The sequence below is a fragment of the Cryptomeria japonica genome, chromosome 2 (genome assembly GCF_030272615.1).
Source record: "Cryptomeria japonica chromosome 2, Sugi_1.0, whole genome shotgun sequence".
Classification (NCBI taxonomy): Eukaryota; Viridiplantae; Streptophyta; class Pinopsida; order Cupressales; family Cupressaceae; genus Cryptomeria; species Cryptomeria japonica.
In genome coordinates this window covers 670749392-670771132 of record NC_081406.1, presented here as the reverse complement: position 1 = coordinate 670771132, position 21741 = coordinate 670749392, and the positions used below count along the sequence as shown (strand labels likewise).

At 37.6% G+C, this 21741-nt stretch overlaps 1 protein-coding gene across 3 annotated transcripts in view; it reads left to right on the top strand.

Moving 5' to 3' along the window:
• LOC131034013 (isoamylase 2, chloroplastic) overlaps positions 1–21741 on the top strand; it is a 374673-nt gene that overhangs the window by 250933 nt on the left and 101999 nt on the right. For 2 of the 3 annotated variants that reach the window (XM_057965350.2, XM_057965346.2), the window contains 7 exons: positions 2301–2501; positions 2737–2861; positions 3369–3464; positions 3627–3653; positions 3747–3810; positions 4735–4859; positions 7079–7184. In XM_057965350.2, the coding sequence (XP_057821333.2) occupies positions 2301–2501; positions 2737–2861; positions 3369–3464; positions 3627–3653; positions 3747–3810; positions 4735–4859; positions 7079–7184 (744 nt within the window). The remainder of the gene's footprint in view (positions 1–2300; positions 2502–2736; positions 2862–3368; positions 3465–3626; positions 3654–3746; positions 3811–4734; positions 4860–7078; positions 7185–21741) is intronic. The other variant, XM_057965347.2, reaches the window with a different exon arrangement.

The window sequence follows — 21741 nt, the reverse complement described above, 5'->3', positions numbered from 1 at the left end:
GCTAGCTGTATGGTAGAAACCATTAATTTTCCTGAGATGTTATTGACTTATTCTATTGATTGTTAAGTGCAAACAATCATGTTTAGATCCTTGATTCATTAAGCTTGAGAGCTTTGTATTCAAATTTACGCCTTCAATAAAAGTTGGATTTTTGGTGTGGCTGGGTTTTTCATCCTCAAGTGGAGGGTTTTCCCAGGATAAATTCTTGTGTATCTTGTTCTTGTGAAATTTTATTGTTTCAGATATCTGTCTCTTATGTTTCTGGTTCTAACTTTAACAATCTTTAAGTCATCCAAGTCCTTTTGCCGATACTTAGACAACATCTCAAAAGTTAAGAGTGACTTTTTGTTGTTTTATTAAGTGTTGCTCATGACACAACTTAAAAACTAACTAATTTTCTGTATTCTAATATTGAAATTAAATATACACATTGAAACAGCTGCAAGGAAGTTATGTTACAATATGTCATGTGCAATTGTATTATAAAAAATTCGACATACACAACTGTTGAAGAATCTCAAATCTCTGGCATATAACCATAGTCACTGTACAGACACACCTACGAACATCTTAACAATCAATGCTAATATTACCTGACTTACTTGACTGCTATGAAGTCTCTAGCATATGGGATGAATTATCTTTAGAGGAGAGACTATAACTATGGGTATCAACTCATGGTATGATTTGAATCTGCTGCTGTTCCTAGGCTTCCCATCCAGATTTTGGGAGGTGAGTAGCTTATTTTTTATGTTAAGTATCTATAATGTACATTGTAAATGCCTTATCAATGTTATCATAGGAATATTTGAAATTTCTCTATATTTAAATTTTTTTCCCTATTGTTTTAAATTTTTAATAGTTGTCCCCTGTAATGGCCTCCAAAATATCCATCACCAAAATGTGCCCTCCCATCCTCTGCTGTCCCCATTCTAGAAACTTGGTGTAACATAGATATCATATGATTGGAATAATCTCATAACACCTAATTTCCTTAGCACTATACCTTCATTACAATTTGTAGATGCTAGACAAGGTTTATTCCAAGGTAACCAAATATAGATTATCCTTGATTTCTTTCTAGACACCAATGACACTTTTGCTATCAATAGGCTTTGTTTGGATTTTGGTGACTTCACCATTATAGATGATGAGTGTGATATGATATGTTCTCATGCTTGAGCTATTGCCTTAGTGTCTGTGTAACGCATCTGCAACTCATGTTGGTATTGTAATTAGACTTCTGTGGTTTGCTTTCAAGAGTAGATCATCTTTATCCATGGATTTTTCCTTTAGAGGGAAACATGAAGAGGTTGAGGTTCTCCATAACTGAGTATAACACTATAAACCATATTAATGAGACTTGGCCTTGGCATAGACACAATAGACAACTTTTGGTCCTTAAGATTTAGGCTCATGTTTAGCAAGCAAAATCAACAAAAGGTCCTCTAAATAAAAATCTAATTAGTAGCAAGAATTTGTAATTTTTAATTATTTTCTTTTTGTCTTGTTTTGCAGAGTTGGCAAGTTTGCTTGTCTAGATTTGTGTTTCTGTAGAAACTTGCAATTTTCTTTAGACTCATCAGAGCTCACAAGTTTCCGCATATTCATGAGTCTTAAGAGGCAAATTTAACATGTGAAAATTGGGTCAGTTAGTCTTGCAGAGCTCTTATGAATTTACTATGTGAGTACTGACCAAGTCTCATGCCTATGCCATAAACAGACATTGTTTTTTGCCACACTTATTTTAGTTTACTTATTTATCTTTGTTACTTTGTACTATTACCTTGCTTAAAGCTTAGGATTATTTGCATAGGAGTTATTTTGGGCACTAGCATTCTGGTTTGTGCCTTGCATACTATGCTCTTGAGTTGTATCCAACACTTCCAGTTTGAGGACATCAATGATTTATTTTATTTTATTTTGTGATTTTAAAGAGTATTACAACTTCATGAGCTCTTTCAGTTACTTCGTATATTTCTTAATTGATTTATTTAATCTTCTGTTAGGATTAAACACTCTTTTTAAACATGAATAATATTTTGTTTTTAGAAAAAGCATAAGTACTTTTTTGATTTTGTGTATCTATGATAATCTGATTTACCTCTGATCGGTTATTAGTACGTGTGAATAAACATTCATTTGGTTCATGTTTTCATCAGTTTGAATTCTACAATGTTGGTTTATGCAGATTTTACATGATTTTATTGTATCATATACTTTATTAAAGGATTAAAAGTTTCATTTACATATTTTTATTATATTATATTCCTCCAATAATTAAAATGTTTGTTTTCCAGATCTTAGATAGTCTCCGGCATTGGGTAAATGAGTACCATGTTGATGGTTTTAGCTTCTCAAATTCTCAGTCTCTATTAAAAGGACCACATGGGGAAAATTTAAGTCGTCCTCCATTGATAGAGGCTATTACTTTTGATCCCGTTCTTTCAAAGACTAAGATTATTGCAGATCCATGCTTGCCCTTTATCACACCAAGTAAGGTAAAATTTTAAGATTTGAAATTTTTTGATGTATGGTTTGGACTCCATTTGCTAGTGAAATATTATGTTTTCTTCTGTATTTGTCAGTGCTATATAGATTCTTCCATCATCTTTGTTGTTGTGCCATTTAAATATGCCATTCTATAGTGCGGACAAGTACACATTTGTTTGAAGTAGGTTAGTTATGTTAATAGATATTTACGAGTAGAACCAAGCTGATTAGATGTCACTGCAGGAAATTCTTTTTCCACATTGGAAGAAGTGGGCAGAAATGAACTTCAGGTTCCACGATGATGTTAGGAAGTTTCTAAGGGGTGACAAAGATCAACTAAGCAATTTTGCAACCAGGCTTTGTGGCAGGTTTTATTCTGCATAGCCCTCTTTTTGTGAGATTAGCTGAAATCCTTTAGCATCTGGCATGGGAGTCACTGTGAGTGGACAGAAGTTAGTTGGAATTTATTTGTGAATTGAGAGGGTGCCTTTATGATTTTTCATCTAATGTGGGATGGACATACACACATTTCTTCTCTTTACCAACTTTAGTCTTGTTTTACTCGTCCTTTAAGTAATGCACAGCCTAGTTGCTAGGATTTTATGTGAAGTTAAGCCTGCTAACAACAAACTCTGATGATTGCAACTTCAATTTGTAATACAAAATCTCTAGTCTTATTTCTGTCTTTTCTATTGCTAACTGACTTATGCTACTAAATCATTCAATCAACTTCTTTCTGCACGATAACTTTTTTATTTTGCTATTTGAATGAGTATTTTTTCTTCGTATGCATTTAAGACAGTTTGAGCAGCTATTGTTTTAGAAAAGATCTTATATGTTAGCATGGAAGACTAATTATATTTTTCTTCTTTCAGTGGAGATATTTTTACTGATGGTCGAGGTCCTTGTTTTTCCTTGAACTTTATCACCCGTAACTTTGGCTTATCTCTTGTTGACCTAGTTAGCTTCAGGTATTTGTATTTTCCTTTGAAACCTAACATAACATGGGCGATAAATTCTTTAATTGGTTGTGTTCATATTGATACACATATTTTTGAAATAGATCTCCTTACATAGTATTTCTATACTTCCTGCTAATATCTAAGCATTATTTGTCTGCTGTGATGCTTCAGTGATACACATGAATCCGCCCAATTAAGGTAATTTTCAGCTCATAAATGGGGTCAGTCTTTAGCTTTTCTGATTAAAAGTTTTCCAATTGATAATGCTATTTTTGGATTGTTTCATAATAGTTGGAATTGTGGTGAAGAAGGTCCAACAAATAATCATTTGATTCTGGAAACACGACTGAAACAGGTAGTCTAATTACTCCTAAGTTTACATGATAGGAAAATTCTTGCTTCCCAAATACTTGGAGAACAGGCATTTGTAAGGTTTAGTATAAATGCATTAAATATACAGTAATTTTGGGATAAAGGGAAATTGGAAGGATTGGTAATTGCTTAATATTTTTAATTTTCTGATGTGTTGCAAGATTAAGAATAACTGTAAAATGAAGTGTAAAGGTATGCAAGCTGGAGTGTCAAATAATTTGATTCAAAAACATATCGAAGCTTTTCTTGGCACTGGTGCATGTGTTTGTACTGTGTACTTTGCTGTCTACAGTGATAACATGGTTCAATGTTTTGTTTGCATGTCCTTACTACACTTGTGCTTTTCCTGTTGTTTAATACATTTTTCCAATTATCGCTTAAATTGTTTGAGAGTAATAGCCATCACCCAAGTTTTATTTCCAGTCTTTCAAAATGTATGCTTCTGTCTATTACCTAATGGTCATGTCCATTTTCTAGCAAATAGCAGGATTCTGAAAAATAATTTTGCCGTTAAGATTCTGGCCTTGTGTTACTTGCATTCAAGAAAGTGCGATGCCTATTTTGCCATGCATTTAATATTTGGATCTGATTTCTTCATTTCCTAGCAAAGAGTGTGCTTATGGAAAATTAGTATTGCCCTTCAGATTCCGTTATCGTATTATTTGCATCTAAGAGAGCCTAGCGCCTTTGTAGTTATGCACTCAATATTCATATCTGCTAGTTTTTATTAAAAAAATAGTTAAATTCGTTTTTCAGATTCCTATAATGTTTGATATTGTCAATCTGAGTAAAGAACATAAGCGTTATAACCTCTCCTTGTGATATATTAACTTTTCAATCAATCTAGTTGCTTTAGTCTGGAGATCTCCAAACTGTCTTGTTGAATTATTGCCTAATGTATACACAGTTCTGTGATGAATGTCAGATTCGAAATTTTCTTTTCATCTTATTAGTGTCACTGGGAGTGCCTGTTCTGAACATGGGAGATGAATATGGACAGACAAAGGGAGGCTCAACGCATCTAAATGACAGGTTAATCTAATTCTTACATGATTTATATGGAAGGATCTTATTATTTTTCTTGGCATATTTGTTAGTTGTCCTGTAGACATCATATTTTCTATTTGTTATTATTATTAATAATGGCTCCTTTATCAAAAAGCTATGGTGTTATTTATCATTTAGTGAATAAGGTTATCTGTTCTTTTCAGTGTTTCTCTAAGTTTTAGGGATGGGGGGATTTGGAGACAGGTTTTACACAATGCAATTTTTTTTTCCAATAACATAAACAAACCAACTAAAACTAAAATTCTAAAGAGTAAGTACAATAACAATAACAATTCACTGATTCCATAATCCATCTGACAGGTTGAGGTTCATAGACATAATATGAAACATGATTCATATGGAGAGATGTAAAACAAAGAAATATTATACCATGCATGGTACACAGGGACATTTAGCAACAATCTTATTAATGAGAGTCATCATATGATTGATATCTTGGAAACTGCTGTTCTTCCTCTTATCTTTTGGTAATTGCAAGAAAGCAATGCGTATGTGTTTTATAGGTCTTTTTGGGTTGGTGGTGTTGGTGGACCCTGTTTTCAGTGCTTTATTTGATTTAAAATGTTTTTTAATTTATATTTATGTACTTGATGTGTGGGATGCCCTGAAGTCTTGGGTTTGGCCAGGGGGTGTTCGGTTGTCCAATGGATGAAAAGAAGTCCCTAAAATGACCATAAAAAAGGGAGACGCCCCTAAATTTACCATAGAAAATGGGAATAGGAAGGAGATGTCCTCCCCATGTACCTAGGATGCCACTCAAATCCAGGGAATGCATTCCGATGGAACATTGTTTTAAAACTTTTTGGTATCTTTTGAACTATACAAACTTAATATTTGGGACTCTTAGACTTCAATAACACCTAGCTTGTCTCATTTTTATAAGTCACGCTGGTGAATAAAATGCAATCATGTACTCCAAGGAATTTGTTTAGGCAAATAGTATTTCGAAAGAAAAATAAAGGTCAATTGTCTTGGGTTCACTTTACTTATTCATAGGGTCTGTTTGGAAAACAAGGGATTTTTACTTTGGGACCTAGTTAGGATATAGGTTGCATCCAAATGAAGTATAGCATTGGTCAGATTCCTACTAGGAATGCTGATGTATTAAAGTTTATTTAGATGCTCTAGGCGTTGCATACAATACTGTTCTTCAGAAGTACATTCCCAGATAATGTTTTGTCCCTCCAATCTCTAACCCAACACCATCCACAGAATGTTATGACATGTCATGTAGGAGGACACCAAGGTGTTTAATATTTCTTTAGAACTAAAGTTCTGTCTATAAGACACACATTATTACACACAATTGCATTGTATGTTATAAGAGATTTTTTCAATAGTTGAAGAAGCCCATGTTTAATAATAAATAATGTGGGCCTGTCAAGCCATGAAGTGATGCTGTGATATGCCATTTAGGAGAACGTCAAGGTGTTTCTTATTTCTTTACAACTAAAGTTGTGTGAATCACTGAATAGGCCACATTATTGTCTACCATGCATTGTATGTTATAAGATATTTCATACATAGTTTAACAAGCCCATGTTTAATGAGAAATAATGTGGGCCTATTGAGCCACCAAGTGATGCTGCAGTCGTGCAAATACAAGACTTTGAGGAAACCCTAAGGAAATGAATGAAATAAGAGAAAAGATTATAGAATGAGAATTACAGTTACAATGAAAGAGTATTATCTGAGACCTGCTAGCAGTATAGAATATGCCTATGTTTGGTAGAGTTATGTGAAATGACTCCCTATCAAACTCTCACTTAATTTTCCATTGAAATAAAACTGTTGGTGACCTTGAATGGCTTTTTACTGTTTTATTCTTATTTTTTTTCTCTTGGATTTTAGTTTCCTCTGCCACATGAAAATAGGTTCTGTCAATTTTTTCTGTCATAAACAGTGTAAATTTGTTTATAAGATCAGTAGCGAAAGCATTTTTTAATCTATTTATTAGATAAAAAGAAATCAATAGGTTAATGTTTTATACTCTTATTTCAATTTGTTACATGAAATCCAGATTTAATCTGTCATAGGCATACTCATGCAATCAACATATATGTGTGTGCTTTTGTGATCATGTTGTGTGGGAGAGATATTCATAAATATATGCTCATGTAGATATATATCTTACCAATCACAATATTAACTGGGGTGATATTTTGTTTAATTGTATTGTTTAGGAAGCCTTTTGATTGGGATGCCTTGAAAACTGAATTTGGTGTGCAAACTACTCGTTTCATTGGATTTCTTAATTCCTTTCGTGCTCGGCGATGTGATTTGCTTAAGGTAAGTGCTATCTTTCAAAATGACTGTCCATGTTGAAAATGAGGAATGTGGCTTTTTTACTTCACTGAGTTTGCAAAATACTTTGTTTTACCATCATTTAGAATATGAACTCATTGAAAATTATTTTTTGGATCCAATGTATCAGCTGCATGCAGTTTCAAAACAAGTAACTACTCTATGCATCAGATTTTTCATATTCACATTTTATGCAGACAAATTTGAATGGGAGGTCTATTTATAGATAGATGTCTTCTTGTTAGTTGAGAACTTTATAGTTACCAAACTTGGCAAAAAATTGTAATTTATCCAATTTTTTCTTGACTTTCTGGGATGGGGAGATTGGTGGACAGCAGGAGGGGTTTCCTTGGATAGATATATGGTTCTATTGAGGCCCCTGCCCAAGAATAAAGTTTGTATTACATCCAGAATTACAATGCCTTAAGATACTTAGACAAACGCAACACAAACTAGAAGGAGATGCTACAAATAACACCCGGCAATTATCAGGTGAACTCCATTGATTAAACTACTCCTCACTTCTCTCTACTACTTGACTCCTCCACGAACACTTCCATCACCTCCTGCACTATGCTCACTGCACCTCTTGCCCCTAACCCCCTGCACCCCACTCATGCCAGTAGTTAATAAGACCTGCTAGACAAGGGAAACCCTTATAGAGCACACAATGATGCCTTAAGCAATGGGTGGACTCACTGCAAAACATTGGAATGGTATAATCACTTACCTCTAGCCGCCTATGGTTGCGGGAAACATGAAGCCCTGCCACCACCCTACTGACAACACAGCAGTAAGCCCTTAGTAGACCAATTTCCCATTTCGTGTCAACATATTTCTCCTTTTTCACACAGACACATTCAGGCACACACACACACACATGCATACATACATACATACATACTCACATGCAGACATACATCTTATCCATTGAATGAGAATATAAATACATACATGCATACATTTTATTCATTGAATGAGAATATAAATACATACATGTATGCATGAATGCCTTTTGATGCTCTGTTAAAGATTAATATCTAATTTAGTGAAGACTTCTTAAGGAGGGCTGTACCTCTCTTCTCTCACCTTGTGCTCAACCAAGACACTTGAACTCTTCTTTCTTACAGTTGAATTACCTCATATCCATTGAATGTGAATATACATATATATATACATAATGCTGATGATTTGCTGTTTTTGGATTCGACCGTGTGAGAGTTTTTGCATCAATGTTTTGGATCATACTTTGTGATCCATCATGAAGATGAAAGAGTCCATAATTTTTTATTCTCCTTATGTACTCTTTCAACTTGATGATGGATCACAGAGTGTGACCCGAAACGTTGAACTCTCACACAGTCAAATCCAGAAACGACAAATTGTCAATGTAATGGACTGTGTAATGTCCCTGTTTTCAGATTCTCTAGCAGTGTAGTTGTCACTGGCATTTTGGGTTTGTGTTAGCATGATCCAAGGGGTGTTTTGGCATTTCTAATGAGCTCAGATGGTTTAGAGGAGTTAAATGACGCGTTTAGATGTTATTTTCGGCTTTCGGTTTGGGCTCCAAAATTCTTGGAGAGTGTCTATTTTTAGTAAGTCACCCAATCAGGCTCGTTTATCATCTTTCATCATCGAGATCACTCTTGTGCTGTCAGATATCAATTCCAATGCTTTGCGGTGATTTTTGCAAGTTGGGTGTAATATTGGCTATAAATTAATTAATTTACTAAAATAGTTTAATGAGCACCTTAGTATTATAGCTCGTTTGAACTCGGGCGAAAAGTTTTAAATCTTGGGCACATAAAACAGGCACCTTGTATGTCAAATTATCATTATATTAATAAAAAGGTCATTTTTGCAGCAATAGGGGAGTTTAAATTAATAAAGTGACTTTATTATAATGTCAACTTTAATTCATAACATAAAGTTGCTTTGCTTTTTGGAAGGAAAATGGAATAAAATAAATAAAATAAAGTAGTTCTCTCCAAATGGGGAAAAGACTATTATAAAAGAAGGAAAAAGGGAATTTGTGAAGGCATTCTAGAGTTTATTTGTTTTCACTTGTTTTGGAGAGCTATCTCTTGGATCATTTTTTGAGGACGGAAACCTTCAGAATTTCATGGATTGGACGAAAACCTAAGTCCACTTGAGAGGGAAATCTACTTCAGGGTTTTCCATTGAGCTTATTTGTAGGTCTTGGAATCAATTTGTGTTCCAGTCAGCTAGGTTTCGAAGGTATTTGGAGGTTGAGGGCATATTCAGCCAGATTTGGAGGTTATTAAGGCCCATCCTTCATCGATAATCATTTTGCTAAGGTTCCGAGGAAGGATTGATAGGTTTGGAGGAAGGCATTGGTAATTAGCATCATTTTTTCGTATTGGTAAATTTGTTTCAGACCTCTGCAATTTTCATATCAGACTGCTGCTCTTAGAGCTGAGTGGTTATTTTGGCGTTTACTTCACATGTTTGGCACCTAGGGTTTCAGTGCCCATTTCCAACCCTGGCTGCCAACTTTGGAGTGAAGTTTGGGGTCTGTTTTTAGGGTGCCATAAGCTTCAGATTGTGCTCAGAAAATGATCAAACCCGTGTAAGGGTATTTGCAGCCAATATCTTCAGAGATTTGTGTCATACAAGACTCCCTTATGAGACAAATGGAAGCATCAAACAATTAACTATGTTCAGAACCCCATATTTGAAGTCATTGTTGATTGTAGACACATTTCATGTAGTTTTATCGATCTGAAACTTTGTATCAAACCTGATATAATTTGTCTTCAGAACTGATTTAAGGCAAATAAAGTTAGATTCGGTTATCAAATGTGTTGTTTATGATTTATGCATTGTAGTACACACATTTCTACATGTTCTTTAATCATTAGGCATTGAAATCAAACATTAAACAACAAATTAAGAACCTAGAAATTAGAAATCAGGCTATGCATGCAAAATGTCAAACACCCAAAACTGAAAAAATAAAAGGCAGATTTAGTAAGGGTTCATACAGACTGCGGAAATCTAATGTCATTAATACATACATGATGTATAATTTACACAAAATGTATAATTTAAATACAAGTATCAAAATCTTGAACGCAATACAACAACTGATCAATGATAATTCAAATTGATAGGTTAACAATGTCAATTGTTCAATAATACATCAAAATGACAAAATGTAATAATTTGAATATCAACGATAATGGTAGTTGTAAATTGGAATTTGTTAACACACCCCAAGACTAAGAGAGTGTAATGTCTCCTACTTGATCTATTTCAATATACTAAAATTGATTGGTATTCTTCAATTAGTTATTAGCAAGTTCTTATTTATTTTCCTCATTAAATGATTAATTTCATTATTCATGGTTCTTAATATAGATATCGGACCCTACTACTACTTCAATTTTAAGGGAGAAGGGTCTATGCATGTTACCAAAGCGCTTAGAGACCAAATACAATAGGTTCGCTCACAGTTTACAGATCCAAGCCCTTACCTATCTTGGGTCTATACCCTCAAGGCTTATGGGCCGTTGATCCCCACCCTATCTTGGACTTAACCTATTGCTTGGATTTAGACTGGCCCTCTTTGGAACATCTCATCCCCATCTTCTTAAATATTGACAGTAATAACATTAATGAAACTATAAGTATACTAACTTCTCTTGTTAAATAAATATATATGAAATTAAGTATGATTGTCGTACATATTGCAGTTTATATTAGTATTACTATCAAATTCTGCATAACAACATTATCAGGCTTCGTATATTAAGCATACATATTCAACACATCCCCATGCATACCACCAATAACAAAGATGCTACTGCTTGTAACTTAATACTAGTTCTGATCCGATCCAATACATGGTGATGTTGTTGGGTGCTTTGATTCCTTTCCTTTATATCTCTCAATGTGAGGGAGAGGTCACACCTCTTCATCATGCATGCCCTTTGGAAAAAGACACCCTTTCACCATTAGCACCTTTTGAAAGAGTGCAACTCTTCATTATTTCTGCCCTTTGAAAGGGACATAACCTTTCATAATCAGGTCTGCACTTCTTATTTAAATCAGATGTGCACTTCTTATTTCCAAATTCTTCCCCCCTCAAATGAGTTTCTCTTCTCCCTTTTAAATCTCACGTTTGAGGTGTTTACCTCACTGGGTAAACAGGAAGAATACAGAAATCGAACAGCAATGCACAATGCAATTATAAAAGAAGTACCAGAATAAGCTTTCCATTAATGTCAAAGGATGTTCATATTATATCCGTTGTCAACATTACATATCCTCCAACACCCGGAGGTGGTACAATATATGACAGCTGAAGGGGTGCGACACAACCGTCGCGACTCCAACTACCTACCCGTCGGCTAACTAACTTACCGCCGTAACTCATTATTACCGACGACAACATAAACATAATATAACAACATAACATAATGATTATTCCCGACAACATCATCCCCCCCAAGAAAAGAAGTCGACTCCGACGACTCAATACAAAATAGAGATGAATGGTAGGAACTACTGACGCCAGTCGGGCCCGGATCTTATACACTTGCTGCGTCCTCGCCTTAAAACCCTTTTCTGCTACCATCCGATGCTCAAGTGCGGATTTCACCAATATTGCTTCCTTTGCCAGCATAGTCCTCCTGTGCCTACCCCAAACTTGTCTGCAAAACATAATTTTCAGTCTCAGCTTCCACCAACTGCTACTCAAATGATACTGTCTCCCTAGCCAATTTGTCCTCGATAGCCACCCGTGCTGCTCTCCCGGCATACAACTCCTGGGTACGCTGAACTAAGTCTTACGAGACTATTGCCTCCAACCTGGTGGTCAGCTCCTCCCGAGCCCTCTGTGCATCCACCAAGGCAACCTCACGTCCAGCCGAAACATACTCCGAGTTCCTCAAAGCATACCTATCATGCCTGGAGGTGGCCACAATCCGCTGGCACAAATGCTAGGAGACACCTCAAATCCTCCATCACACTCCCCAAAGGCTAAAAACTGAACTGAATAACTCCCTGGTGTCATACAACTGCGCGGACCTGCAATGCCTTCCCTCAAACTCTGTTTGTTCCCAACCTCCAAATCCGTCTCCCTCTACGGCTTATGGCTTCCCTACCAATGCTTAGCTGCGGGCACAACACTTCCTGTGGTCTTCTGTAGCTCAAAATAAACTGGGGTCGAGGGGCAGCGCCCCAGCGGGGTCGAGGGGCAGCGCCCCCGCGGGGTCTGGGGCAGCGCCCCTCGCGGGGTCCTGGGGCACTGTAATGTCCCGCCATACCACCTCCAATCGTGTGGCTACTTGGTCTACCTGTGGCGATCGTTTTGCCCTTACGTGGCTGTGTGGAATTGTGCGAAATCCTGCTCTCCCTAAGCGGCGGATCAATCTGTAAGAACCCTCGACCCCATCCATCCGCTTCACTCCCTGCGGTAGCTCGTGGGCTGTGTGTATTGATCCGGCCGTGCGGTGCGTCCCTTTCCCTGGCTGCGCGGTGATGTGCCTTCGGCCGTGTTCGGTGTCTTCTTCCTCCGTGGGGTTTTATTGCCAAGGTCGGCTGTGCGGTGTGGTCGCTTCTTCCTTTCCTCAGCGGTGTGCGGCGTTTTATATCCTTGCGCGGCCTACGGTGGCTCCCACCGCACGGTGTGACCACCGCACGATGGTTCCACCGCACGGTGGTGTCACCGTCGGTGATTCCACCGCACGGTGGTGTCATCGTCGGTGATTCCACCGCACGGTGGTGTCACCTTGTCACCTTGGCCCCACCGTACGGTGGCCATTTTCCCCTTCTTTTTTTTCTTTTTTTCTCTTTTTTTTTTTTTGACCGTACGGTCGGTATCGTACGACCGTGCGATTTTTTTATTTTTTTTATTTTTTTTTTAGTTGTCTAGAGAGTCTTCGGCTCGGGTCCCCTGTCTCTGGGATCGCCCTTCATCCTTCTCGGTTTTTCTCGCCCAAAAGTCTCTTGCTTTTGTCCCGTGCCTCTCGAGTTGCTTGCTCGGCCTCTTAGGTCCCCTTCCATCCTCTCGGGTCCCCCTCCGGGCTCTCGAGTGTCTGTCTGGCCTCTCGGGTCCCCTGCGCGCTTCGCGTGGTAAGGTTTCAATTTGTACCCGTTGGTGGCCAATCTATTTTCACTGGTCATTGAAAGACCTGGAACCACAAATTCTACAGGGACCACGACCTCCTTCCCGTACATAAGAAGAAGAAGGATAATAAAGATTTTGAAGGCTGCGGCCTTCCACACAGGGTTCCAATCGGTGCCGTCACTCTTCGGATTATTTACGTCGCAAGGGTTTGGGGCGTCTCCCTTCCAATATTCTTTGTATTCCGGCAGGTACACCTCTGTTGGTTGCTCTGGTTCCTCTACTTCGAGCCTGTAGCTTTTGAACATTTCGTAATCCTCCATTTGCCAGTGGAAGAGCCCGTTAGTTGAGCATACCTCATCTTCAGAACATCCCTCCAATTCTAGCACCCCTTCACTGTTCGGCTCCATCGCGTTCTTGCCCTTACTTTCATCGGGACCCCCTTCCCCTTTATTAGAGTCCTCCGAGTCGGAAGAGGCGAGCTCTTCGCCGACATTTTGGGTGTGTACGTCAATGGTATATTTTTGCCCTCCCTTCTCCATGGAAAGTGTATTTTTCTTCCAGTTGTGGTTTACCCTTGCGTTGATCAACCACACTCTCCCCAGGATGGCGTCATAGCCTTTCTTCTTCGAGGGAATAACCACGAAATCTAACAAGAATGGTTGCGTACCAATTGTCACTTGCTGGTCCATCAACAGGCCGAGTGGCTTAATGCCGTGTTGGTCCGCTCCCACCAGGTTGAATGTGGGTGGCCACAGGGTGGGCTTCCCCAGCCGCTTCCATGTTTCTTCTGGTAGTACATTCACCCCAGATCCTCCGTCCACAATGGTGTCCTTCAAAATGGTCCCACGGATATGCATTTCTACCACAGCTGGGTGTCTACCACTGCTCACGGCTAGTAACATCGGGTCAGTCGAAGGTCTGACGGAAACCTCCACCTGTGGTGTACTCTTCGTAGCGGTGGCGGGAACCCCTACCTGTGGTGCACTCGACGATGCGGTGCTTTGCACATTGGTGAGGATGGCAGTCCTCAATTGTGGCATAGAGTCTAGAAGGTCTTTTACCTTTATCGGCACCTCTATCTGCAAGATTTGCTCAATGATGTTATTTTCCTCTTCCGTACGGAATGATGTACTCGCCACCTCGTTGTCCCGTCGTTCGGTCGTCATCTCACGTTCAATATTGGCCTTTGCCTCCCGTAATCGCTCCTTCTCCGTACGGGGGTCGGGATAAGTGGCTTTTTTCGTCTGGGCACGGGTGATCGCCAGTACTTCTTTCTCACCAGTCTTCTCAGCCTTCTCAATGTTGAGGAGATTAACCCCTGCCTGCGGGCAATTTGCGTCCTCATGGTCGCCTGGCCCACACCAACGGCAGAGGTGCTGAGGGGTGGCTTCCTTCGTGCAATCACGGGCGAAGTGCCCCCACTGATTACGGGCCCTACATTGGATAATTGGCTGGCCCTTGGCGTCATACTGGATACGGCTTCCGTTATTGTTATTGTTGCCTCTTTCTCGCCTGTTGTTTCGGTAGCCGCCCGACGAGGCGTTGTTGCTCGCAGGCTGGGACGTGCCGGCTGACGCAGATGGTTCTGTAAAGAGAACTTGTTGGTTACGGGTCCTCATATTGTACGGACACTCCTTGGTAAGGTGTCCGGCAATCTGGCAAATATCGCAAAATGCTTTTTTCGAACAAGACCCCTTGGTGTGTCCGTCGGTACGGCAGTCCGTGCACCATAAATCCCCTTCGTCGCCTTTGCTTGTGCTTCCTTTGGTTGCCTTTATCTCTCTCATCATTCGCTCCATATCTTTCTGGAGAGCCCGTACCTTCCGATTAGAGTCGTCATCACTGCTATCACTTTTGTCAGAAGAGGAATCATCCTCCGACGAGGATTTATTTTTCTTCTTCTTGGACGTCTTTTGTTCACTTTCTAAATCCATTGCCCTGTTATAGGCGTCAGAATATGAAGGAGGAGGTACTATCTTCATTTTCCGTCTAAGGGATTTCTTTAGACCTTCCACGAACCACCGTTTTTTCAGTCCGTCTGCCGGCTGGTTCTCCATCTTTCCTAGCAGCTCTTTGAGCCGCCGGCTGTAGGTTCGAACAGTCTCGTCCTTTCTCTGTTTCGTGCCGTAGATTTCGGCTACGATCTCTGTATGTGGGAAAAGTGGGTTGTTAGAATTTAAAATGTGAAAAATACGTAAAATATCAATCCACACACACACACAGGACTTCTTGATGCAAGCTATGGAGTAACGCAATGTTACTCAGCTTCCCAAGGAGGGTCCCATGGTTCTCTATCTCACAATGTCCCTCAAACCAATGTTTTTGCTCTCAGATTACTGAGCAAAATGGTTTAGGAATGGCAAATATGAGAACGAGATATGCTTTTAACTGATCTTAGTATGAGATGTGTTGTACGCTATGTATGATGCTAAAAATGCAATAAACTAGATGATAAGATGACAAGATTAGTATGAATACTATCCTAGCATACTATATTTAGTCTATAATTGAGCTAAAATGATAATACATTACTCTAAACATGCATATTAGTCTATATTCCTGATTTAAAGAGAGGCTAAATGATGAGCATATATGAAATGAAAGCTTGAAAGAATTTGAGCATAAGTGTGATGCTTCAAATTTGAAAGATGATTGTTTAGAATGGAGGAATGAGAGCTCTATTTATAGCACAAACAGGGCAATGGATGGTCAGGATTGAAAGGTTTAATCAAGGGCCATGTTTGAAAGTTGAGGATCCATGTGCACAATTTGCACCAATGAAATGATGACAAGTGTCCGCATAGGATTGGGTTGAAAGAAGAGGTTGGAGGCATTAAAGGCCTGAGGAGACCTCATGGTTATCTAAAGGCTAAGGGTCAAGTCTAAATTAGGTTTACCCAATGAATTAAGATCTAATCCAAAGATAAACCTTTGTGCAAATGATTAAGAGATAATCATGGTCAAAGCATTAATGACCTGATGAGACCCTTGGGTTGGATAGAGGTTGAGTCAAAACAAATGTTTTAACCATGTGGGAGAGTTTGAATTAACCATTAATGGTTATTGGAGACTTTGGGGATTAAGTGGTTGAAGGTTGGAAGCCTTCAATGGTTTTCAAAGACTTTAAGGGTTTTGGTGGTTGAAGGTTGAAAACCTTCAATGGTTATCCAAGACTTTGGGCCATTTGAGAAGTGACCTCCCTTTGCTTAGAGATGTGACAAAGTTTAGAGGAGGGTTAGGTTAATTAGAATCGATTAGAAGATTCTAGAAGGGATTAGGAAGGGGTTTGGGATTTTGCAAGTGGATGGGGGGATAATAGGATTTAATTGAATTATTTGATTTTCATTCAATTTGGTTATAATTAAATAAATTTGATTTATTCAATTTAGGATAACTATTTAATTAAATTTCAATATTAAAAGTGGCTAGGGGGATTTAATTGAATAAAATGATTTATTCATTAAATGGGTACAGTGAATTTAATTTAAATAAATTGAATAATTTATTTAATTAAATAGAGGAATGTGGATAGTTTAATTAAATTGGATTTAATCAAATAGAGAAATGAATATAAAATATTCATTTAGGAAGATGGTCATTTTTATATGTCTACATTTTGCCCCTCTTTGAAGTGACGTGTGTGCACATGTTATTTCAAAGAAAATGATGTCCTATTATGATTTATGATCAAGTGCAATTTTTGTGTCGCTCTTTTGATTTGCCAGTCGTGCCCCAGATTTGATGTGATCCCCCAGATTCGAGATTTGATGGTGATGCCCCAGATTTGATTTGATGGTGATGCCCCAGATTTGATTTTTGTGTCGTGCTATCATGATTTTATGTAGTTGTCCAATATGAGTGTCGGTATAACTTGTTTTGATGTGAGATATTTCAAGTTATGTATAGATATCAAGCTGTTTGTGTTGATCAGAACATGATTATTTGCATTATCTATTTCGAGTTCAATGTGTGTGAAAGCCTGAGTTGTTTTACAAGCCGATATGGGTTGGAAACTTGAGTTGTTTTACAAGTTTTGATATGGGTGGGAAACTTGAGTTGTTTTACAAGTTTATGTGATTTTGGTACTTGAGTTGTTTTACAAGTTTTGATATGGTTTGTGAAGAACTTGAGTTGTGTTACAAGTTGATATGAAATGATTGGATTTTGAACTTTGATTGTAGATGAGCAAATTGTTTCATGTTGTTGATGTAAGTTTGATTTTGATATCTTTGTTTTGATGTGGAAACTGATATTGGATTTGTTTTGTTTGTTGATATGATAATGCCCCCTCGGGAGATCGTTCGTGCACACAAAGCATGAATGATCTCTCGAAAGAAGAAGAATGTTGTTTGAAAGATGGAAGAGTAGATAGTGATGGCATGCATGGGTTTGATAAGATTGATTAGATTGATGAGAGCAAGTCTTGTTTCAGGTATGACACCTCCTGTATAAGACATGGATGATCGATCATCTGGGTTTAGGAATGATATCGCCTGTATAAGATATGGATGATTGAGTGTCTGGTTGCAAGAATGATACCACCTGTATAAGACATGATAGAAGATAGGTTGGAAGAATGATAGAAGATAGTTTGGAAGAATGATAGAAGATAGTTTAGAAGAATGATAGAAGATAGGAAAGTGAAGAAAGATTCCATGATGATGTGATAGATATGCATGCGAGGGATGCAATGATGAATGATGAATGATATTTTGAAAATTAGATGTATGATATGATATGCAACTAATTGTAAAATGATATGCAACTAATTGTAAAATGATATGTAGCTATGTGTAAAGTGATATGCAGCTAATTGTAAAATGATATGCAGCTATGTTTTTGGAGCATCTCTTGTTCTGTATTTGCCATCCGATAGAACCATTCATTTGCTTTCTTTGTAAATATCATCACTGAGCATTGATTTTTTTAGGATATGTTGAAAATTTATACAAGCATAATGGTATAATTGAACCATAATGACCTGAGAAAAATTTACCTGATATTTGATTTTGCAAGATAGCACAAGCGTCAAGGTATAATTGAACCAAGACAACCTGAGTGCGTATTGCGTAAACATACAAGAGTTAACCTTTGTCCCATACAAATCCGAAATGTCCTCAGCGATATGCCACCGGATTTCTTCATAGGACAAATTTGCATGGTAAAAGACTTCACTCACAGATAGAAGACAAATAAAACATCACATTCCTTCCTTGCTTCTCTAGTCGTAAGACATCCTTGAGTCACTTAGGAGATATGATAAGCAAAAATTAACAACCATAAGTAATCATGCATGCTATTGGAAATGTATTCTTGTCAATTAAAACATCTTGCAAAATAGACCTTTGTTCAGTTGAAATCAGTTCAAGTTTGTGATGTTTAGCCTTCTTGCATTGTCATTTGTCATTTGTTGGTTGTTTTGATCCTTGTTGTCTTGCTAAGTTTTTGGTTTGATGTTGAAAATCTTGAAGGTGAAATGCCCCAAGCGAGGTCAGGATTTTGCCCATTGTCGGGGATACTACTTTGATATGGATATGTATACTGATCACCAAGGCATGGTGGGATATTATTTGGATAATTGTTTCAGATAAACCAAGGACAGTGACTACACTAAGTATGTCCAGGATTGATAAGCATTTTGTGAATTTCTAGTGATGTCTCAGATGGATGGATATGATATGTACAATATGATTTGTGAAACATGTACTACCATCGATTGATAAGGATAAGGCTAACTAGAACAAAATCCAGCAGTCATACTGATTGATGTCATTGTTATGATTTGGTTGATGATTGATGTATAAAAATTTATTTCTCTTGATGAATTTGGAAAAACTAGGTTGTTGTTTCTTCAACGTGATGTTACGATAAAGGTTCTTTCTTCTCAGAATAAGGTGATTAGTCATGCATGAGTGATCAATGGATTCCTTTGATTGGTTTGGATTCAGCTGATTCTTGTTTTGAAAAATTTCAAATCTTACTTTATCAGAGTGAAGGTTTAGCTGTCCCTTCAGGATAAAGCGTGTCAAATGATATGGATAAAAGCCTCCCGATCTGGAAACTGGATTTGACAATTTGAAAATTTTAAACAAGTGTTTTTGGAGATAAAATCCGTAAGATGGTAAAGGATTTGATTGATACTGATGATGAAAATTTTCCGGATTATGATAGGAGAGACATCCTCTATTGCTCGATTCGTTTAGGATTCAGACAACTTTGTTTGACACAAATTTTGCTTAAGAAATAGTTTTATGGCTTGTTTGTCACTCTGCTTTGATGAAAAATGATGTTGATGGATGGATTGATTATCAAGACTTGATGATTGATAGGAATGTCTAGATTCAAAGAGTGAGTACCCCGTATAAGACCGATCTGTCTGGTTTCGAGTGTACCTATCCCTGTATAAGACATGTTTGATGTTGATGTTGATTTCAAGTAATGAATTGATTAACAAGACATGTGATAAGTTTGATTGTAGACTTTGAGAGTTTTCCTGTTGTTGATCTGATTTGATGGATGGTCCATGTGTTTATGCTTTGATTTTATTTTTATTTATTATTATTATTTTTTTTTTTTGATTTTGATTTTGTTGATTTTTAGTTTTTGGATATTTTGATTTTTTTTGAGTTTTTTGGATATTTTGATTTTTTTGAGTTTTTGGATATTTGATTTTTTTTGAGCTTTTGGATATTTTGATTTTTTTGAGTTTTTGGATATTTTGATTTTTTTTGAGTTTTTGGATTAGAAGAAAGATGTATTTGGTTGCCCCAATGTATATCAAGACAAGGAATGGATGAATGGATGACTGAACCATTGAGGTTGAAATAGATTCGTTGTCCATAGTTTTGATCAAGATCAAGGATGAAAAAGGGGATATGGATAGAGATAGGATATAGATAGCACTGGATGATGGAAGCAATGAATAGATAGGATAGATAGATATGGATTAGAGTGAAGCAAGATTGTAGAAAGAATTGGATGATAGAAGAAATGAATATATAGGATAGATAGATATGGATTAGAGGATATGGATTAGGTGAAGCAAGATTGTAGAAAGAATTGGATGATAGAAGAAATGAATAGATAGGATAAGGGATATGGATTAGAGGATATGGATTATATGGTAGGAAGAATAGAGTGGATGAACTTTGCCCCCAAGCATAGAGGTTTCCATTTGCAAAAAGGTGATATGTAAGATTGTCATAGTATTTAGCACCATCTGAATAAGTGTTCTCAAACTTTTCAAAGATAGAGACCCAACCCACACTTAGAACCTCTAGAAAATTCAACTGAACATTTCTAGCAACTAGGAAGCAGACTCAAAAGGGAAGAAGAATCCCAAACTGGATCAAGGTACTTAGTCTTTGATTACCCATGTGTGTGCAAGTGGGTTCATTTTGGCTCATATGATCATTGTAATCTTCAGAATCCAACATGGCTAGCTACAGGAGTTACCTTGACTTCAAAAGCATCCTGGATAGAGCCTCGCTGCCAGCGAGCGTCCATAGCCCCGACGAGGTTATCGCTGTAATCTCACAAATATTGCTCCATTGCTAGCCAGGCGTCCATAGCCCCAATGGAGTTACTTGCATGTTCCCATAGCCAATCATTTTGATATTGCATTTCATTGCATTTTTCTTTTCTTGATATTCATTTTCTTGCTCATGCTTTTGATATTTCTTTTTGTTTTTCTCTTTTTTCTTGCATTGGCTTGTAAGTGATGAAACTTACATGGGTCTGATAATTACAGTGGCACTGAAGCAAGATTTTAGATTTTTCACTAGCCATGTCTTCAATTTAAGAGATCACAATGATTTTTAGAGCAATCGATTAAGTGTATGAGATATGGTAATCAAAAGATGTCGGTACCAAGATATGATAAGTGGTTCTTTTCTGGATTGAGTGTGTATCCCAACCAAAAGAAAATGTTAAAGAGGAACAACCTCGGATTCTGAAGCATTTCATGAGTAGATATCTAGGAAAAGGACTGAACATGAGATTCGAGCATGGGCAAGTATGTGACAAAATGACACAAATGCCTATTTCACAGATGAAGGATGTATGCGAAGGATTGGATGATAGGGATGGAAAGAGGTGTTGGATAATAGATAGAATGTTTTGAAGATTTGTGCGAGGATAGATAGAAATGTTTTCAAGATGAGTGTTGGTACTTGAGAAGTGATGAAGAGATGGAGGAAAATTGAATTTTGGGACAGAAGGACCCTAAATAGATAGAGGAAATGATAGAAGAAGTTTTGGAAAGATGTTTAGATAGAGGATTGAAAGAATTTCAAAGATGTGCTCCTCATTGATCTTTCTTATGGATCATTTGAGGTGATGGATTTGTGGATGGAGGGAAGTAAGGACCCAATATGGATGGAAGGGATGGAGAATTCGATTGTGGAATGAAAGGGCCTAAGATAGATTTAGAAGAAGAAGAGATTCCTT